The sequence below is a fragment of the Hippocampus bargibanti genome, linkage group LG11 (genome assembly GCF_051943395.1).
Source record: "Hippocampus bargibanti isolate YZ-2025 linkage group LG11, ASM5194339v1, whole genome shotgun sequence".
In the NCBI taxonomy this organism is placed as follows: domain Eukaryota; kingdom Metazoa; phylum Chordata; class Actinopteri; order Syngnathiformes; family Syngnathidae; genus Hippocampus; species Hippocampus bargibanti.
Genome location: NC_142744.1, coordinates 9600391 through 9621402, shown reverse-complemented (window position 1 = coordinate 9621402; position 21012 = coordinate 9600391). Strand labels below are relative to the sequence as shown.

At 39.6% G+C, this 21012-nt stretch overlaps 1 protein-coding gene across 2 annotated transcripts in view; it reads left to right on the top strand.

The window, feature by feature from the left end:
* The window catches only part of myom1a (myomesin 1a (skelemin)), a 30372-nt gene extending 9877 nt beyond the window's left edge, over nucleotides 1–20495 (top strand). The window contains exons 11-38 of one of the 2 annotated variants that reach the window (XM_089008115.1): nucleotides 981–1122; nucleotides 1970–2169; nucleotides 2249–2302; nucleotides 4160–4284; nucleotides 5395–5578; nucleotides 5657–5831; nucleotides 7021–7142; nucleotides 9169–9365; nucleotides 9432–9558; nucleotides 9781–9965; nucleotides 10039–10153; nucleotides 11775–11931; nucleotides 12087–12193; nucleotides 12358–12402; nucleotides 12900–13036; nucleotides 13127–13271; nucleotides 14200–14259; nucleotides 14333–14400; nucleotides 14484–14609; nucleotides 15353–15445; nucleotides 15604–15691; nucleotides 15817–15855; nucleotides 15952–16057; nucleotides 17544–17707; nucleotides 17791–17827; nucleotides 17975–17997; nucleotides 19932–19987; nucleotides 20063–20495. In XM_089008115.1, coding sequence (XP_088864241.1) covers nucleotides 981–1122; nucleotides 1970–2169; nucleotides 2249–2302; nucleotides 4160–4284; nucleotides 5395–5578; nucleotides 5657–5831; nucleotides 7021–7142; nucleotides 9169–9365; nucleotides 9432–9558; nucleotides 9781–9965; nucleotides 10039–10153; nucleotides 11775–11931; nucleotides 12087–12193; nucleotides 12358–12402; nucleotides 12900–13036; nucleotides 13127–13271; nucleotides 14200–14259; nucleotides 14333–14400; nucleotides 14484–14609; nucleotides 15353–15445; nucleotides 15604–15691; nucleotides 15817–15855; nucleotides 15952–16057; nucleotides 17544–17707; nucleotides 17791–17827; nucleotides 17975–17997; nucleotides 19932–19987; nucleotides 20063–20332 — 3347 coding nt within the window. In that variant the 3' untranslated portion in view covers nucleotides 20333–20495. The remainder of the gene's footprint in view (nucleotides 1–980; nucleotides 1123–1969; nucleotides 2170–2248; nucleotides 2303–4159; nucleotides 4285–5394; nucleotides 5579–5656; nucleotides 5832–7020; nucleotides 7143–9168; nucleotides 9366–9431; nucleotides 9559–9780; nucleotides 9966–10038; nucleotides 10154–11774; nucleotides 11932–12086; nucleotides 12194–12357; nucleotides 12403–12899; nucleotides 13037–13126; nucleotides 13272–14199; nucleotides 14260–14332; nucleotides 14401–14483; nucleotides 14610–15352; nucleotides 15446–15603; nucleotides 15692–15816; nucleotides 15856–15951; nucleotides 16058–17543; nucleotides 17708–17790; nucleotides 17828–17974; nucleotides 17998–19931; nucleotides 19988–20062) is intronic. The other variant, XM_089008116.1, reaches the window with a different exon arrangement.
* Nucleotides 20496–21012: the final 517 nt, after the last annotated feature.

Here is a 21012-nt window from a genome sequence, read left to right as displayed (position 1 = left end):
CCTTCGCTTTTCGGCGAGATACGGGCGTCCCAATACTTTTGTCCAAAATTATCCACTAGTCTCCGCTAAATTTAAAGGACAACCGACGTACTCCGGACAAGTTGTGTCCATAATTTGTAAAATGGCTTCAAATGACTTCTACTGCGCGTATTTTACAAAGATTCCACCGCATATAGCTATATTTTACGTTTTAAGACTCGCACTGAATATTCAGGAAGTCTTGTTTATGAGTTGGTGATGAGTCCGTACGTGACGTCACTAAAGGAACGCCCCACACCGAAAAAAAGACACATTGTAGCAGTCCTTCCATCACGTCAATGTGTTTTGCTGTATTGTTTGGTCTGAAAACCTTGTGTTGCACCCAAAAGCCGCCAGAAGAGGGTGTCCAAGCTCCATATAAGCAATTTATCAGCCTGTGGAAACGGAGGTGGCCACAGGAGGTCGCCATTTTGTGCCTCTTTTCTGGTGATCGTTTCTCCCCAATGTTGCCTCAAAATGGCATGGAATAAATTCTTTAATCGATTGCGAACATGTATGCTTTCCTCTTCAGAACTATTCGAATCATATTCATAACTGGATGAGTAACAAGAAAGCATCTTCTCCGAATCTGAAGCCATTGTTTTGATTCTCAAGCAATGCAAGACGTCTTGGCGTGACGTCACGAACTGGGGGCGGGACTTTCTGAAAATGCCCAATTCGCAGCTCATTTTTTTGCAGATTTTGGACACTTTAAGACATTTTTATTGGTGTTTTGCATTTGACTAAAAATATCATACTGCGTGTTTTGGGTATTTTAGATGCTATAAAACGTTTTTCTGATGTCAGTTAAGAAACAAAAAAGTGACGTCGGTTGTCCTTTAAAGAAGTAGGCCAGATAGCGGATACTCTGTGGGCAATCGAAACCAGACAGATTTAGAAACATGGCCGCTCAGAGTATGCGCTGCGCACTCGTGTGCGTACGCTTTTTCCCCCTCTACCAGATGCCGACGTGGAGGTCGAGGGTGTCCCTGTAGCCCCCCTGGATGTGCGTTGCCACGATGTCAACAAAGACTACGTGGTGGTGACCTGGAAACAGCCTGCCGTAGAGGGCAGCAGCTCCATCTTGGGCTACTATGTCGAGAGGTAGCTCAGTCCTTGTGGAAAGTCTGTCCATGTTTTTATCTTCCTGTTGTGTTTGTTATTTTGATACGTGTCTGTGTAAGCTCTCAGTCGTACAGGAGTGGCCGTCATCTGTACTTCTTTGAAGTACAGATGACGGCTGAAGAAACCTTTTCATTGATATTTTGCTTTGTGTTGACTATTTATGTGAAGCGCGTTGTTGCGCTGTTGTGAAAGCTCTATATAAATTAGAATGTATTGTACTGTATTGTCTGTCTATATACACGCTCACGTTCGTGGCGTGAGTTTGTGTTACTAAAAAAAATATTATTTTTTTTCTTTTATGTCTTTTTCTTCTTTTTCTTCCTTTTTTTCTTTTTCTCCCTTTTCTACTTTTTCTTCTTTTTCTTCCTTTTCTTCCTTTTCTTCCTTGTCTTCTGTTTCTTCTTCTTTTTCTTGTTTTTTCTTTTTTCTTGTTTTTCTTTTTCTATTTTTCTTTTTTCTTTTTTTTCTTTTTCTTTTTTTCGTCTTTTCCTTCTTTTTCTTTTTTTCTTCTTTTTCTTTTTTCTTCTTCTTTTTCTTTTTTTTCTGTTTTTCTTCTTTTTCTTTTTTCTTCTTTTCTTCTTCTTTTTCTTTTTCTTTTTTCTTCTTCTTATTCTTTTTTTCTGTTTTTCTTCTTTTTCTTTTTTCTTCTTTTTCTTCTTTTTCTTTTTTCTTTTTTCATCTTTTTCTTTTTTTCTTCTTTTCCTGATTTTTCTTTTTCTTTTTCTTCTTCTTTTTCTTTTTCTTCTACATTTTTTCTCCTTATTATTATAATAGCTAAAGATCGTTTGCATTAAGCATCATTGTTATTGTCTGATTTTTGGGTCAGGTGTGAGGTGGGAACGCACCACTGGGCGCAGTGTAACGACACACCGGTCAAATACGCACGTTTCCCCGTCACGGGCCTGGTGGAGGGACGCTCTTACGTGTTCAGGGTGACGGCCCTCAATAAGGCCGGGGTGAGCCACCCGTCACGCATCTCCGACGTGGTGGTTGCTATGGATCCTTTCGACAGGGCCCGCCTTCTTGGTAAGGTACACTCCAGGATTGTTCCATTACTCAAATACATTTCTCAAACTATTTGTGGTCCCACCCCTGACTCCTGCAGGACCTTCGGCCCCTTGGACTGGCATGATCAAGGTCACAGAAGAGGATCACACTGGTATTAGCTTACTTACTCAAATACATTACAAAGTGGACCCCCACCCCATTTTTGTATATTTTATTAGCCAATAATGAAAATCTGCGAGTAATCGATGCCTTGCTCACCCTTAAAATGCTTTACAATCAAATATAAATACTAAAAGTGGCGTCAAAATGCTACTTTCTTCAAAATTAAACTCCTCAACGCACTTCGGCTTCGTTCCTTGGCACCAAAATGCCGTGAGTTGGCGGCAAAGCACTATTTTTTTTGTCTGAATAAAACTCCTCAACTCACTTGGATGTAATTCCCTGGCAGCAAGGCGCCAAAAATAATACAGTGATTGGATTGCTCTGGCCTCCAAGTTTAACTCATTCACTGCCACATATGCAAAAATGTGTCCTCTCCAGTGCCAGGGCTTTTGTCATTTTCACTCAAATTGCAGGACCCACAGAATATTGAGGTTTAGGACTACATAAACATTCAATGCAGCGTAAGAAACTTTAGACTCTCTTCTTTCATCAGAAAAAAACCGTTAATTCCTAAATTATATGGGTCTTGAGTTATCTGAGCTTGAAATGAGGGCGGTTGTCCAAAATACAATGCAATACATACATATTGGTTTATATAGCCCTTTAACAACAGCTGAAGCTGTAACAAAGCGCTAACATGGAAACGAGTGAAATGCTACACCCTTGTGGAAGGGGAAAAACATTGCCAGAGGTCTGGCCAGCGCTGCATTGGCATACACAGCACGAAAAGCCAAAACCCGAACAAATTCGGGAATGGCGCTCTTCGTCATATTTTCAAATCCCGAATAAATTTGGGAATGGCAGGGAATGAGTTAATTTTTCAGCGAATCACAAAGAAATAATTCAGCAAATAGTTGAATTTAACAAATGTTCATTAACAGTAAATGTATTTTTACACAAAAACAACGACGTTTATTTATTCAATCATTAAATTAACAAATTATATAAATTTAAAGGACAACCGACGTCTCCTGATAAATTGTGTCCATAATTTGTAAAATGGCTTCAAATGACTTCTACTGAGCGTATTTTAATAAGATTCCACCGCATATAGCTATATTTTACGTTTTAAGACTCGCTCTGAATATTCAGGAAGTCTTGTTTTTGAGTTGGTGACGAGTCCGTACGTGATGTCACGAAAGGACCGCCCCCTGACCGAAAAAAGACACGTTGTAGCAGTCCTTCCATCACGTCAATGTATTTTGCTGTACGTTTGGTCTGAGAACCGTGTTGCACCCAAAAGCCGCCAGAAGAGGGCATCCAAGCTCCATATAAGGAATTTATCAGCCTGTGGAAGCGGAGGTGGTTTTGTGCCTCTTTTTTTTGGGTGAGAGATTTTCCCCCAATGTTGCCTCAAAATGGCACATACAATTCTTTAATCGATTGCAAACATGTATGCTTTCCTCTTCAGAACTATTTGAATCATATTCATAACTGGATGTGTAACAAGAAAGCATATTCTCAGAATCTGAAGCCAATGTTTTGATTCACAAGCAATGCAAGACATCTTGGCGTGACGTCACGAACTGGGGGCGGGACTTTCTGAAAATGCCCAATTCGCAGCTCAATTTTTTGCAGATTTTGGACACTTGAAGTCATTTTTATTGGTGTTTTGCATTTGAATAAAAATATCGTACTGCGTGTTTTGGGTATTTTAGATGCTATAAAACGTTTTTCTAATGTCAGTTAAAAAAACAAAAAGTGACGTCGGTTGTCCTTTAAATGAGATGTGGGAAAACAATGAAGGACTTAATGGATGACTGCACTTTCATGTTTTAATGTTGATATAACTTGTCAAAATACAGTATATTCCATCTTCATAATCTGCTCGACATGTACCCCCCAGTTGGAGTGGTCCCCGGAGAACCCACTGAAGTTGTGGTTACCGAGGCGACTAAGAGCTACGTGGTGCTAGCCTGGAATCCTCCCATCCAGAGGGGTCACGAAGGAGTCATGTATTACATTGAGAAGGTGAGATATGCTTGATGAAGATTTATTTGAAAGGGTAAAAAATAAAGTCAAATGAGAACAATAAAATACTGTATTTATCATTCCACCTGTCGCGGCTTGGAATTGAAGCAGATTTACGTGTGACAGGAGATGTCAGACAACCTCTTTTCATCAATGAATGCTATCGTTTTGTGTTTGCTTTCAACATTTAGCTTGTAGCAGACGTTCACATTTCATCATGATGTCCCTGATCCACTGCTGAAAAGGACTCTTTGACGCTTTACTCTTGATTGAATGAGTGTCTGTGTTTTTGTGTTGTCATATTATTTGTTATTTTTTTTTTTTTTTGTTCTTTTGATTACAAGATGGCGCTGTGACAGTGGCTGCCTTGACAGCAGCTCCTGTATTTTGTTTTTCTACTTCTTTTCCTTCCCTCTTTGTTTCATCACTTTGCTGCTGTGAAATGTACATTCCTCCAGTGTGAGATGAATAAAGGCTAATCTAATATAATCTAATCTAAAATTAAGTAAAGTCTATGTTAAGATTTTTGGAAGTGATGGGGTAGTTTTTTTTGGTGGGGGTAAACTGTCTCTAAGAAATTAAAATAAATAATACATATATACATTTTATGTATATACATTTAAAAAAAATCCATCTTTTGAGAATATTTATAATGTCATTAATTATGATTTTTTTAATTAATTATCCAGTTTACAAAATAATATTTTTTAATCATTATTTTAATAATATTTTACTAATATTTTTTAAAAATCATTTCAATTTTTAAAAATAATTTCATGATTCCACAAAGAAAAACGATTGTGATTTACCAGACTTAATTTGTCATAGCACATGAATGAAGTCCCCCCTTTTTTAAAGAAAATAAATTGAACTCACATTAATAGAAATAAAGTTGAAACTTTATGATTAAATTTAATAAATAAAACAAAGAAAAATTAATAAGTTATCACCTATAAGCAAATTCATTATTTCACTACAATATTTGTAAAAAAAAAAAAAGAACAAAACATTATTTCATGAGATAAAATCAAATCTGCATGACAACGTGTGCACGCTGACATTTTATTCGAAACTATCTTAAAAACAGCCGCTGGCTGCCATCTTCTTCAGTGCGTTTCAGGCTCCGACACGTGGCAGAGAGTCAACACCAGCATGCCCGTCAAGTCCCCCCGCTTTGCCCTGTTTGACCTGAGCGAAGGCAAATCTTACAGCTTCCGCGTGCGCTGCTGCAACTCGGCAGGCGTGGGCGAGGCCTCCGTAGCTACCAACAGCATCACAGTGGGAGACGTTCTCGGTGAGAAGCCCCCTAACCTCCCCACTCTCAGCCCCACAAACAACGTCAATGATCCTTATCGCCGTGCTTCCCGGATAGACCTGCCGTCTTCGCCGGGCACGCCTGTGGCAACCAGAAACACCAGCACCTCTGTGGTGGTCTCCTGGTCGCCCTCCAAGGATGTCAAAGACCTGGTGGGCTACTACATCGAATACAACGTGGTGGGCACCGACATCTGGATCCCGTGTAACAACAGCCCTATCAAGCAGACCAGGTAAAATACTTTAGCAGAGGAGAATTTAGTACACATGATTTTGGCTGCTTTAGATGATTGTATCAAAAGTGTTGGGATGCCTGATCTCGATTTAATGGGTGAATGGAAGGCTGTCAGAGATACCTTGGCTTACGAACTTAATTGGTTCCCAGACAGAGTGTGTAAGGCGAAGTGTGTATCCCAAAAATTAATGTCCCATAGGAAACCATTAAAATGAGAATAATCCGTTCCCTGGTCCCCATAAAACATAATTTTCTACTTTATTTTCTAAGCCTTAAAACTACCACAAAATATACCTTATTTTATGTATCATAAATGTGCTATGGTATTATAATTAAAGAAATAAGCTGTACTGTATAATAAAGTTGTTTGATTTACCTTTGTGATGGTCGTTGATGGCTTGATGGAATGGAGTGGCTGCTTTCATCAGCATTAAACACTTGAGGAGGAACACACCAATTCTTTCTCCATCTTGAGGAATGATCCATTGTAGGTGCTTTCTCTGCGATGATTGTATCTAGTTATTCATCAATTGTGATCTGTTTCGCCGGGTTGATAGCTTTTTGCATCAAATGTACAGATGGCTTGTGTGGGTTGTTTGTGGAGCCTGATTGATGGGATATTTTAACCTTGCAGTCTACACTCTGCCTTTGAACTATCAAAGTTGAAACTCTCTCACTGTCATCTGCCTGCCCCCTCACTGCTGCATTCTTTAGCAATCACGTGGCTTTAACCGAAGACTGGGGCGGGGAATATTGGATTTGCCTTTATTAGAGGACAAAAACAGTCGGCTGCCATTTTGTTGTTAGAAGAACGTGCTCTTTCGCGAACGACACATCCCTCATTAAGGCAGCTCCGTGTACGAAAAAAGTTCGTATCCCGAAAAAAGTTTGTTTGCCAAGGTAAAATTTTCATAAATGTAACGTTCGTAAACCGAAAAGTTCATAAACCAAGGGGTTCGTAAACCGAGGTATCACTGTTGAGATATGAAGAGGAAAAAATATTAGGAAAAATCATAATCTAGCCATATGGTATAAAAAAGTATCAATTCAACAAAAATATGCATTATATGTACAGTATATCTATAATTTGCGACAATAAAATTCAAATTATTTGAGGGTGAAAAAAATTCTTCACACGCACCCATGCACACACTTCTGAATCCTTTGTTTTTGTGGCTGATGTTTAGGTTCGTGTGTCATGGTCTCACCAATGAGACGACATGCGTGTTCCGAGTGAAGGCGGTCAATGCCGCTGGCTATAGTTTGAGTTCCCCGGCTTCGCTGCCCGAACTGGTGCGGGCGGCCATTTGTGAGTTTCCTGGCTGCTTTCTCGCTCTCATTTTGATTGATTGATTTATTTGTGTATTTATTTTACTATTTTACATTGATGCATATTTTAAGAATTGTTAATCTGTTAATCGATTTAAATCAAATTATTCAGCAGCTATTTGAAATTGTGAAATTAAACTCTTAATGTGTCTCCTTAAAACTCATTCTTTGCCATACCCAAATTTATTTGGGAATTGAAAAGCATGACGTGTAGCGCCATTACCGAATTTGTTCGTGTTTTGGTTTTTCTTGCCCGCGGGAGTGCCGATAAAGCGCTGGTCAGATCTCTGGCAAAGTTTTTTCCTTCCACGAAGGAGCAGCATTTGCATTTTGTCCACGTTAGCCCTTTGTTATAGTTTCAGCTGTTGTTAAAGTGCTATATAAATCAATATGTATGTGTTGTATTGTATTTGGTACAGCCACCCCCATTTCAAGCTCAGATAACTCCAGATCCATATAACTTAGGAATTAACTTTTTTTTCTATGAGAGAAAAGAGTCTAAGGTTTGTTACGCTGAAATGAATGTTTATGTAGTCCTCAAATTCAATATTCTGTGGGTCCTGGAATTTAAGTGACTGGCGCTGGAGTGGACACATTTTTACACATCACCTGGCAGTGAATGAGTTAAAGAACGGTGCCTGCATACTCATGTTATGTGCATGCACATCACTAAAACCAGATTTGTGTGTGTTTTTCTGTGTGACGTTGACGTGGCTGTGTGCCAACTCTTCAGGAGGCCTGGTTGGTGCATGGACAAGGTGAAAAAAAGGTTAAAACCATACTTAAAGAGCATGTAGTGTATGGCTCAAGCTTCTGTGTAAGTACATACTTTATCATATAAAATGGCCCCTTAAAGGACAACCGACGTCACTTTTTTGTTTCTTAACTGACATCAGAAAAACGTTTTTATAGCATCTAAAATACCCAAAACACGCAGTATGATAATTTTGTTCATATGCAAAACACCAATAAAAATGACTTAAAGTGTCCAAAATCTGCAAAAAAATTGAGCTGCGAATTGGGCATTTTCAGAAAGTCCCGCCCCCAGTTCGTGACGTCACGCCAAGATGTCTTGCATTGCTGGAGAATCAAAACATTGGCTTCAGATTCTGACAATATGCTTTCTTGTTACACATCCAGTTATGAATATGATTCAAATAGTTCTGAAGAGGAAAGCATACATGTTTGCAATCGATTAAAGAAGTCCTTCCGTGTCATTTTGAGGCATCTGGACTGCAATGTAGCGTCCCAGAAAAGAGGCACAAAATGGCCACCGAGCTGTTGTGAGAACTGATAAATTCCTTCCATGGAGCTTGTACGCCCTCTTCTGGCGGCTTTTGGGTGCAACACGAGGTTTTCAGATCAAACAAGTACAGCAAAATACATTGACGTGATGGAAGGACTGCTACAATGTGTATTTTTTTCGGTCAGGTGCGTTCCTTTAGTGATGTCACGTACGGACTAGTCACAAACAAGACTTCCTGAATATTCAGCGCGAGTCTTAAAATGTAAAATATAGCTATATGCGGTGGAATCTTATTAAAATACGCTCAGTAGAAGTCATTTGAAGCCATTTTACAAATTATGGACACAACTTCTCCGTAGACGTCGGTTGGCTTGTTTTGATTTGCGTGATTAGCAGCATTTTTTTTTCTTTGTGAAGAGACTACTGCATTATTTACCGTAATTGTTTTTTCAAGAAAAAGATGCATCGTGAGAAAACATATTTTGTTGTAATTTGTTTATTTAAAAAAAAAACATATTCATAAAAAGACAATCTTACAAGAAGGAAATTGTAATTTTACAAAGTCAAAGTGAATTTTCAACCTGGCTCAAACACTCTATAGTATATAAACTACACAAAATTTTAAACACACACAAAAAGTCATGTTGATGCAAAAAAACTAACTTGAACTGCATGGAAGTGAGATCTCACTGCATCCCCCCGTTTCTGAGCTTCTATTCCTCACAACTAAACAAGATTATACGTACATTATATGTCTCAGCCGTCCCCGCAATGCCGACCGACGTCCGCCTGCTAGAGGCTCACAGGGACACCATGGTGCTGGGCTGGAACGAGCCGACCGACAACGGAGGAGCTGACATCAGAGGATACTTTGTAGACTACAGGACCGTGAAGGGACGGGTGGTCGGCAAGTGGCGTGAGCTCAACCTCCACCCCTTGACCACAACCTCTTATAAGGTACCGCCACCATTTTAAGATTGGTCTGTTTTCACGCGGGATTTATCTGACTCTGCATCGTCTCAGGTGGAGAACCTCGAGGAAAACGTCGTTTACCAATTCCAGGTCCGCGCCATGAACATGGCGGGTGTGAGCGATGGCTCGGAGCCCAGTACTGCTTTAGAGTGCCACGAGTGGACCCTCACTGTGCCAGGTAGATGACCACAGAGGAGCTATAAAAATATGTTTTTTTTCTCATTGCTTTCAAATAACCAGCACCAAAAATAACGTTTTATGAACTTCCAACATTTCTTCATTCATTTGACACATTTTTAGCGAATAGTAGAAGGGGTCGATACTGGATCCAGTATAGACCCCTGTGGAACTCCTTTGAAAGGTGGATGTTGATCCCCTCACCCCGCTTTCCTTTTCCAAGATGCTCCCGTTGGTCTTCATGTTCTGGAGGTGCGGGATACCTCCATGGTCATCCTTTGGGAGCCTCCTTCGTTCGATGGCCGCTCCCCTATCAACGGCTACTATTTGGACTTCAAGGAGGCGTCAGATGGAGAAGAAGGCTGGATGGCCGTCCACGAGAAGGCCAACAAGTCCACGTTCATGAAAGTGCGGAGAACTTCGTAAAGGTATTTGGAACGGAAAAGAGAGAAGGTCCTCATAACTGTTGTTGCCGATTCAGGTGAGCGGGCTACGGGCTGCTGCATCCTATGTCTTCCGTGTACGTGCTCAAAACCTCGCGGGTGTGGGGAATCCTTCAGCGGTCTTGGGTCCCATCCTGGCCGTGACACCCCCTGGTGAGTGCAATTGTTACATTGGGGAAAAAAAATCACAGCAAAGTCCAAAAGGCCACGGACACACGCAATAAATAAATATGCAATACATATTGATTTATATAGCGCTTTAAAATAAATAGATAGGTACACACATCGATACATAGATACTTAGATGAACAGATACATAGACAAATCAGAATCAGAAAACCTTTATTTATCCCACAATGGGGAAATTTGCAGTCCACAGCAGCAATTTGAAAGGGGACGGATTTCGGGTGGAGTGAAAGGATAGAAAACAAGATATTCTAAGCATAGCAAAATAAAAATGTCAACTGTATACTGTAAATGTGCAAAAGCTTTTAATGAATAAATAAACACATACATACATATACAGTATATATAAATGAAAATACATTTCTAAATATATACAATACAATACGTCTGTGTCCGACACCTTCAAAGAAGTACAGATGACGGCTGAAGAAACCTTTTCATCGATACAATACAATACATCCTCATTTATATAGCGCTTTCACAACAGAAAAAATAACAACATGGACACATTAATACATTAATATATGATTACATTAATACATAGTAAAAACAACACTAAACATGCAATTCAATTAAGCATTACATTTAAAAAAAATGCAAACTTGATATTTAATGAACAATTTAACATTTTATAGTATTAATAATACCCGCCAAAAATATATCAATTCAAAATCACACTAGACTTGTTTTAAGATGGAATTAAAAATGTTTCAATCTTTTAAAGTGAAATAACTTTCAAAATACATTTATTTCCTTAAACTAAATTGCAGTATTTTTCATTTCACATGGTGTCTTTTATATCAATGCCATCAGCTGCCATGAGGATTTCCTCCACAAATAAGCGCTCGAGTTTGCTGCTGTGTTACTTCCGGGTAGAGTGAACGCTAGCGCGAATGGCTGCCGCTGCTCACCCGGACAAAAAAAAAGTTCTGATACCGTGACTGTAAAGTCCTTGAGAGTTTTGAAAGGCGCTTAGAAATGAAATGTATTATTATTATAATAATAATAATAATTATTATTATTATTATCATTATTATTATTGTTATTATTATTATTATTATTGTTATTGTTATTGTTATTATTTTTATTGTTATTATTATTATTATTATTATTATTATTATTATTATTATTATAATTATTAAAAATAAAACCCAACTGATTATTAAATGAGCACTTTTCAAACAATGGGGTTACTCTTTCTGGGGTGTTGTCGGGCTGTGAGGGCATTTACAGTAAAGTCTCGTTATATCGATATTCAAGGGAGTCTGAAAAAATATCGATATAACCGGGACTATCGATATATCCGACCCTGTTTGCATGTAATTTTCTCCGTGCATGCATAGAAATAGTATCGATATAACCGGGACTATCGAAATATCTGATATCGATATAACGAGACTTTACGGTATTTATTTATTTATTTATTTATTTATTTATTTATCCATTTATTTATTTATTTTTGGGTCCTACTAGAATACAATGTGCACATTTACAATAAATATGAAAGGAAATGAACATAAGCCCCTCCCCAACAAAAAAGAAATATGACACGACATTTCCAAAGTCTTTCCATTGACAATCTCCTCAGGTACCAAGGAGATGTACGTGGACGTTGATGACGACGGTGTGATCTCCATGGTCTTCGAGTGTCCTGACATGAGTGAGGACTGCGAGTTTGTTTGGTCTAAGAATTACCAGCCCATCACAGACCCCACCAGACTGACCATCATCAAAGAAAAGGGCAGGTAGGGATCAAAGGAGTTCCACAGGGGTCTATACTGGATCCACTAATATATAACTCCGGACCCGACTGTACCGTGGAAACGTCAAGCTAATGATGGCCGATCAATCGCAAGTTATCTCTCATCAGCTTTTTTTTTCGGTGTCCTCAATTTTCCAGGAGCAGAGCTATCTTTAACGACCCTTCCCTGGAGGATCTGGGCAATTTCTCCTGCCTAGTCACCAATATGGAGGATGTCTCATCCAGCTATGAGCTCACAGAGGAAGGTGAGCCGCGTCCCCGAGTGTACTTGCACTTTGTCATGCGGAGAGATGCTTTGAAACTGACCCACCCAATTCGCAGCTGCCGGACAAATGGAACGTGGCACTCTGAGGAAAATGTCGAGGTCATGACAATCGTTTCTTTGTTCTGCTCTTGATGTTGTTGACAGGTCTGATGCGTTTGCTGGACATCAGCCACGACCACAAGTTCCCCGGTGAATACGCCTCAACGTTAACAACACACGCTTTCATTTTGTGACGCTGCTCAAAATAAAATACTGAGATGAATTACTTTCTTTTTTTTATATAAATGTGTTATATTTGTTTTCATTTATCATTTATTAATTTTTTTATGAAGTTGTTTCTATTTTTTTTTAATTGTTTTTTGCATCCATTATCTATATGTTTTATACGTTTACATATGTATTTTTCTTTTGTACTTATTTTGTAATTTTGTTCTTTTTTATATTTATTTTGTACATTTGTTCTGTTTTTTTTTTGTATTTATTTTGGGCTTTTGTTCTGTTTTTTTTCTATTTATTTTGTACTTTTGTTCTGTTTTTTTTTATTTTCCATGCATTTAATTTTGTATATTTATTGATTTCATTTAATTAAAAAATATATTTTTGCCGTTTTATTATTTTTTGTGTGTTATTTTTGCATGTATGTTTTTCTTCTTACCTCGTCAATCTTTATTTTTGTCCGTTTACAGTTATTCCCTTCAAGAATGAAATGGCCATGGATTTGCAAGAAAAAGGCCGTGTACGCTTCTGGACTCAGGTGGAGAAGTGCACCAAGGACTGTCAAGTAGAATACGTTTTTAACGATGCCGTTATTGATCAAGGAAATGTAAGAGCCCATCCAACTTGTACCCTCCCGCCCCCACTGTGTCTTCCATATCCTAAAATAGTCCTTTTCCCCCCCACCCCTGGTCTCTAGAAATACACCATGAACTTCGACAAGAACACCGGCATCATTGAAATGTTCATGGACTCCTTGGAAGTACCCGATGAGGGGACGTTCACCTTCAATTTGGTCGACGGCAAAGCAAAGGGCGCCACCAGTCTGGTGCTCATTGGAGAAGGTACTGGAGAGATTTTTGTTCTGCCATTTTTTTTTTTTAAGTTTTACGACCACTTCCCAGCCCAGCTCAAATGAGTGCCTGTGTAGTGGCGCTGAGCTCAATTCATGTGCTTTTACATATACCACCACGCATATTTGCCTATTTAAATACTGTATTTTCCGGTGTATGAGGTGCACCCAAAAGCCTAGATTCTCTTCAAAATATGACCCTTCGATTTATACCCCGGTGCACCTTATATCTGAAGTAATATTGAGCCACACCAGGTCTGGCAACTACTATCAGCAGCCACCGACTCCATTTCCCTACTCCATTAGTGTAGAAGAAGTAGTGCATAACAACTGTAGCGCCTTATAATGTGGTGTGCCTTATATTTGGAAAACGTTTGTATAGTACAGTAAAGTCTCGTTATATCGATATCGGATATATCGATAGTCCCGGTTATATCGATACTATTTCTATGCACGCACGGAGAAAATTACATGTAAACAGGGTCGGATATATCGATAGTCCCGGTTATATCGATATTTTTTCGGACTCCCTTGAATATCGATATAACGAGACTTTACTGTATTTAGATATAATATTTAGAAAACCTTATTCATTCATTGAAGGTACGCCTTGTAGTCCGGTGCACCTTATATATGGAAAAAGTTTGAAAATACACCCTTCATTGGAGGTGCGCCTACTCCGATGCGCCTTATACACTGAGAAATGTAATGGCAAGCACCGTTTTCAAAACCTTGACCATCTCCCTTTTTAGTGTCTATGCATTTTTTTTCCACCCGTTTTAATGATTATTTGCCCCCTTGTATATTTAATTGCTGGCCATATTTGATTTTATTCTGTATTGAACAGGTGTGTCCTTTGAGACTCAGCAGAAGAACATTTTTCTCTTCTTTTGATTTCTTTTTCTTTCTACAATGTGCAGAGTTCAAGGCGGTGCAGAAGAAGTCCCAGTTTGAGAGAGCAGAATGGCTCAGGAAACAAGGTACGAAGGCGATTTCCTCTTGTGTGCTGTCAGATGCACATACTGTATTTATGAGACACATTTTCTTCCAAAGGTCCTCATTTTATCAAGTACCTGGACTTCACCATCACACCGCAGTGTGACGTGCTGCTGCAAGGAACGGTAAAGATAAAAGATGACCCAAAAAAGTAAACAACGAATGAATAAATAATTTTGTCACAACACGACCTTGTTTCACTCCGCAGGTAGGAAACATGAAGGCGGACACGGAGATCATCTGGTACAAGGACAGCCTCTCGATCAGCGAGCATGACGAGGCGGCCAAGAAGCTGGAGATGAAGGACGATGTGCTGACCTTTAATATCGGAAAGGTTGGCTACCGCAGGGCCATGTGCTGTCATTTTGTCTGGCTGTGTCTTTCATGCTTGGCTGTCTAACACACAATATGGAACTGCAATTTATCACGTTATGCACTCTGTGGCCAAAGGTATCAGAACACAAATCTTAAAAAATTAAAGTAAAGTAGACGAAGTTTGCTACTTTCATTGACAGTCGCCTGCCACCACTAGTTAAAAACAAATTCAAAGGCTTCGACGGCGGTGGTCATGGATAAGTGTCGCCGCTACTTGCGCTTTCTATCGACCCCATGAGCCACCGTTGGCCGCAACTGACTCCGTCACTCAACACCGACTTTCGCCAGTGAACAGTCAGCCAACTCGACATTCCATTCGCATTTGCTGACTCACACGTAACTCAACAGGATAGGCCCGCACCTTTTTTTAAAATGACACTCTTTCAGTCACAGATAGGCGCAGATACAGCAGTGCAATGGAATGTGAGAATGCTGCCCTCTTGTGGACGAATCTATCTATCTATCTATCTATCTATCTATCTATCTATCTATCTATCTATCTATCTATCTATCTATCTATCTATCTATCTATCTATCTATCTATCTATCTATCTATCTATCTATCTATCTATCTATATCTAGCAAGCTATCTAGCTAGCTAGCTCGTTGTCTATACTAACACTGATGTCAACACGTCACGTTATCATCCATCGTGTGTCGCTCTTTGTTGCCATTAATGTGCTCATGTGTCTCAATTTGCAGTGGGTTAGTAAACAGGACACGCAGGCACAAAGTGAAGAGGGAGAGACGCCCCCCGAGAACGCTTCACCGCCACTGCTGCCACCAAGACCAAAAGTGTGCACTATCCCCCCCCATTTATTCCATGCTACCATTCCATCATTTGCCGTGTCACGTCTGCCTTTTTCTGTTCGGACGACCGCACGGTTATCTAAGATGCCCGTTTATTTAATGGATGTTATCGTCTTTCTTACCTGAATGCTTTTGCTCCTCAGATTTCCAAGAGTGACATGGGCATCTACGAAGTGTACCTGAGGGATGAGAGAGGCCAAGACAAGAGCAGGTTTGATCTTACAAATGAAGGTAAGATCACAAAGGGAACCCGACATTACGATCACTCAACTTTCTCATGCAAATGGATTCATTTTTACCCCCATCGTTCATTTAAAAAAAAAATATTTGTGTCTGTTTTCTGTGTTTCTCTCAAGGTTACCAGGCCGTTATGAATGAATTATTCAGGGTGATTGGTGAGTACACACACACAAGCTCTTATGATGGGGGGGAGAAAAGAGTGTATTCTGATCATATGTGATAAATGCTCGTCCTATGTGGTTTGATTTCAGCTAACTCCTCCTCTGAAATCCAAGTCACCAGCACTGAACACGGCATCGTCCTCTCCACAAATGTTGCCTACTACCACGAGGATCAGCGCATCAACTGGCTGCACAAGTACGGCCATGGCGCTTTTAACATTTGGACAAACTTCTCTTTTAATTTACACTCCAAATGTGCTTATTTGGGTATAGTTCTTGTTTACATATAATATTGTACTGCTGCAGTGGAAGGCCGTGGATTTCATCGTTAGGCCTTCAGTATTGCTACATCTGAATCAATCTATTCTACACTGAAAAAAGTGTGATTTACTACAGTCCACTACTGGGTACCAATAGCCAGGAAATAACTGACCGACCTTTCTCAATGATGTCCTTTTTTATTGTATTTAATTTTGAAAGTCCATTTAGAAAATGGCTTCAACAGTGAATCTCCAACCATATCTATTTCTTCTCCTCCTTCACCCATTGTGGGCGGAAAAAAAGTGCTATTAAAATCAACGCAATATATTTGCAGCTCTCTACCGATACGGTGTGCTAGCTTTGGCCAGTATGCTTTTGTCACTAGCAGCTTGTGATCAGAGGAGTTTTCGCAAACTATGATTGGCTAGTGACTAGCCAATCATAGTTTGCGAAAACTCTGACGTTGACTAAAGCCTTCAAGAAGGCGTTGGTACCCCTTTTGGGTTGCCAACTCGAAATCTGATTGGTAAAAACAACAGTTTCATCGACACTTATTTTATGCTGAAGGCCTAAAGAACCGATTGTGAAGGCATCCACGTAGATCTCTAACCCTGGTAACAAATGATGGCTGAAATGTGATTGGGTAAATACTTAAATATGAAAACACACATCTGAAAGCAGTGCAACAGTGGAAATGAAAGGAAGCTGAAAGACAATTTGGAATTATTTAACAAGCATTCATGGACAAAATATAATTAACATAAGCCCGTGATTCAGATATTTTTATGCCAGCGTAGAAGGCTTTGCAGGCCTTCACTGTCTGCCACTGTACCGCTGAACCTGAATACAGCGAAAGATGGAATGTTTTCTCTGCGCAGGTTGCATTGTTATAGTTTACCATGCCAGTTGTTAGCATCTTTACAGTTCTCATAAAAAATAGAAAAAAAATAGGATCTGATGGCAGAGTTGGAGGCCAAATTTGTATTTGTAAGCCTTTCTCTCCTCTGGTTGCTATAGTGCTCTGTGTGTATGCCAGCTAATGGCATGCTAGCATTTCAGCAATTTACCAGTCGTCAAATGTAAGATAATAAGATTGCGCTGCGAGAGTGGCTGCCTTTTACAGCAGGTTCCGGCTTTTTTTTCCTACTTATTCCTTTCCTTTCCTCTTACTTTCATCACTTTGCTGCTGTGAAATGTCAATTTCTCCACTGCGAGACTAGTAAAGGGTAATCCAATCCATTCCAATAAATACAATCCTTGTCAATTTGCTAATGCTAGCATGTTAGCATTTATCCAGTCGAGTCTGTATAAGGCCAACTGTTATGAGATAATACCACACCAAATACATTATTCAGCTAACACGCCAGAGCATCAACAGAGCAACGTTGCAAAATCATTATTTTGTTCCTGTACCATTAAAGGGACGCCAAGATCGCCACTTCAGAGCGCGTGAAGACAGGAGTGACGGGCGAGCAGCTATGGGTCAAGATCAACGACCCCACCGAGAAGGACAAGGGCAAATACACCATTGACTTGTTCGACGGCAAGGACGGCGTCAACCGCATGTTTGAACTATCTGGACAAGGTGACTTTTTAATTCTGATTTCAAATGATATGTGTACATTGGATATGGGATGATTAACGTGCACGTGTGATTCCTTTGTGCAGCGTGGGAGAGAGCATTTGAGGAATTCCAAAGGCTCAAGTGAGTAAACAAACTGGTGCTTCATGTACAAATCCATGTTTGCAGGTGGCCTGAACTAAAAATACTTTCAGATGGCTGTTGCACACTTTTTTTTTCTTCTTTCAAGACACTTTGAGATTGAATCTCCTCTTTTGTTTCTTTCTACAGGGCGGCAGCCATTGCAGAGAGAAGTAAGTTCAGCTCATGGGAAAATATGTCACTTTCATCTGAACGGTTTGAGTTACACAAGTGTATGCCAATCAAGACCACTCTTTTAAAAAGAAAAAAAAATGGAGATAAAAGTTTACATCCTGGAATACTTATGATCTCGCCTCAATATATGTACATGGTGCGAAAAATTTTGCGTTGTATTATTTTGGTAGATAGGTTAATGATCTGTTCTACGTACCCAGCAGAAGGTAATTTAATTCTTTTAACACACATTAACAGTGGTGCCTTGAGATGAGTTTACTTCCAATACCCTTCATGTAGGACAGGGGTGTCAAAGTCATTTTTTTGCAGCAGACCACATTCTATCAATGAAAAGGTTTCTTCAGCCGTCATCTGTACTTAGAAACCTTTTCAGCGATGGACCACTCCTGTACGACTGAGAGCTTACACAGACGTAGACCACATTCTAGTTACAGTTTCCTGTTGGGGAAACCATTAGAATATTTCATCTCCTCTGCACATTACATACAGAACTCACAACAAATGAGTGAATAACTAGTTTTCAAATCTGAAGTCAAGAATAATAATAACTGTTATTGTGGTTTACATATGGCAATTTGAAATTTTGGTTTGGACTTTAGAAGCATCATGGCACTTCCCATGCTTGATTTGCTTTCACGGGCTGAATAAAATAATGTAGAGGGCCAGAGTTGGCCCCCAGGCCTTCAAGGACAACCGACGCCTCCGGGCAAGTTGTGTCCATAATTTGTAAAGTCACTTCAAATGACTTCTACTGAGCGTATTTTACAAAGATTCCATGGCATATAGCTATATTTTACGTTTTAAGACTCGCGCTGAATATTCAGGAAGTCTTGTTTTCGAGTTGGTGACGATGCCTACCGTCACGTCACGGTAGGTATCGTCACTGACCAAGAAAGCCACACACAATGTATTTTGGGTACTTGGTTTGGTCTAAAAACTTCGTGTTGATCCATGTTGATGGCGAAATTAGTAGGAAAACACATACATAACGCGATGGTGAATCGTTGTGTGTTGCACCAAGATTACTATTTGATACTAGTTGACACAAATTCCCAGCAGACAAATCAGCCCATTTCCAACGGAGCTTGGGCGCCATCTTGTGCATTTTCTGGGATGCTACATTGGAGTCCAGATGCCTCAAAATGATACGGAAGGACTTCTTTAATCAATTGCAAACATTTATGCTTTCCTCTTCAGAACTATTTCAATCATGTTCATAACTGGATGAGTAACAAGAAAGCATCTTCTCAGAATCTGAAGCCATTGTTTTGATTCTAGAGCAAGGCAAGATGTCCTGGCGTGACATCATGAACAAGGGGGCTGGACCTTCTGAAACTCGGCATCTACGGGGTCATTTTGAAGTAGTTTTGGGACACTTTAACTCAATTTTATTGGTGTTTTGCATTTGACTAAAAATATCAGCCTGCGTATTTTGGGTATTTTAGATGTTATAAAACGTTTTTCTTATGTCAGTTAGGAAACAAAAAAATGGTGTCGGTTGTCCTTTAACTTTAATACCTGTGAGGTAGGATAAAAATGTTATTGTTAGTCGCCATGTGATAAGTAGCCACAATTTTTCTGGAATTTTCACTAAAAGGTCAACTTGACCTTTTTGACATACCCTCAAGGACTTAAAAACAAATTACACAAATGTTTGGGTGAGGTGTGTGGTTAATGAAAGACATTTCCATTCATTTCAACGGGTGAAGGTGATGATATATTGTTTGCCTTTTGGTATGACAATCCATTTTTTTCCCACTCCTGTTCGTTGGGGCTACAGCATTAATTTACTCCGCAATTAATAAGGAACCTGGCGTCATCTATCACATAACTGGAAATATTATTATAAGTACTCTCCGAAGCACGTAAACAAATACCAAACAAAGTGGTCCATCTTGTATTTCTGATTTAGATCGCGCTCGTGTTATTGGAGGCCTGCCGGATGTGGTTGCTATCCAAGAGGGAAAGGTAAATTCATCTGGCTTCTTTCCTATTACATCACCTCCATTTCTCACTTTGCCGTTTTTTTTTATCCTCTCCCAGTCTCTTAACCTGACCGGAAACGTATGGGGCGACCCCACACCCGAGGTGAGCTGGACCAAGAACGAACGAGAGCTGATGACTGACGAGCGCTACGTGCTCAAATTCGAACATGGAAAGTACGCCAGCATCGCCATCACTTCCGTCACCCGCGCCGACTCCGGCAAGTACGCGTTGGTGGTGCGCAACAAGTACGGAACGGAGGCTGGCATGTTTACGGTCAGCGTGTACAACCCGGAGGATGATGAAAACGTTCAGCAGGGGAAAAAGTAGGAACCGAGGATGCAAAAAGTGGAAGAGTGAATAGTTGGGTGGTTAATGGCAATGCAAAGGCAAGCAAAGCACTGTTTTCTTAGCAAGTTGGTATTTGAAGGAACCTTTGAAAACAGCTTGCTTCTGTGAGAAAAGAAAAGCAATAAAATAACTGATATCTCCAGCCACTGTTTGTTTTCTTAGTGCGTTGGTATTTTGAGTAACCCGTGAAAACATGTTGCATTTGTGAAGAAAAAAGAAATGGTATTCCCAGCCACTTTTTTTGTGTGGTTGAGAAACACTGACGTGTGTTGGGCTTCAACACTGTTGTTTGCATTGTTTAAAAAAGTGCCTGGTGATGTAAAGTTGACAAAACTATGACTAACACAAAAAAATAGTAGGTGGAAAATACGTACGATGCACATTTAAAGATAATTAAAAAATATGACCACATCATAAAAAAATACTCTTAAAAAAATCATACGTTTTATTATTTCAGATATTAGCATAAATAATCAAAACCGGGTACATAGCAAAACGGAGAAAATTGATTTTTTTTTCTTACGATGAAGATATTAGCATAAATATTGACGACCGGGTACATAGCTATTGGCTATCTATTAGCTGGCTAGCTAGCTTTCTATCTATTTGAGTTATTCTGGGTTGAGTGAATGCTGGGGTGTATGGCTGCCGCTGCTCAC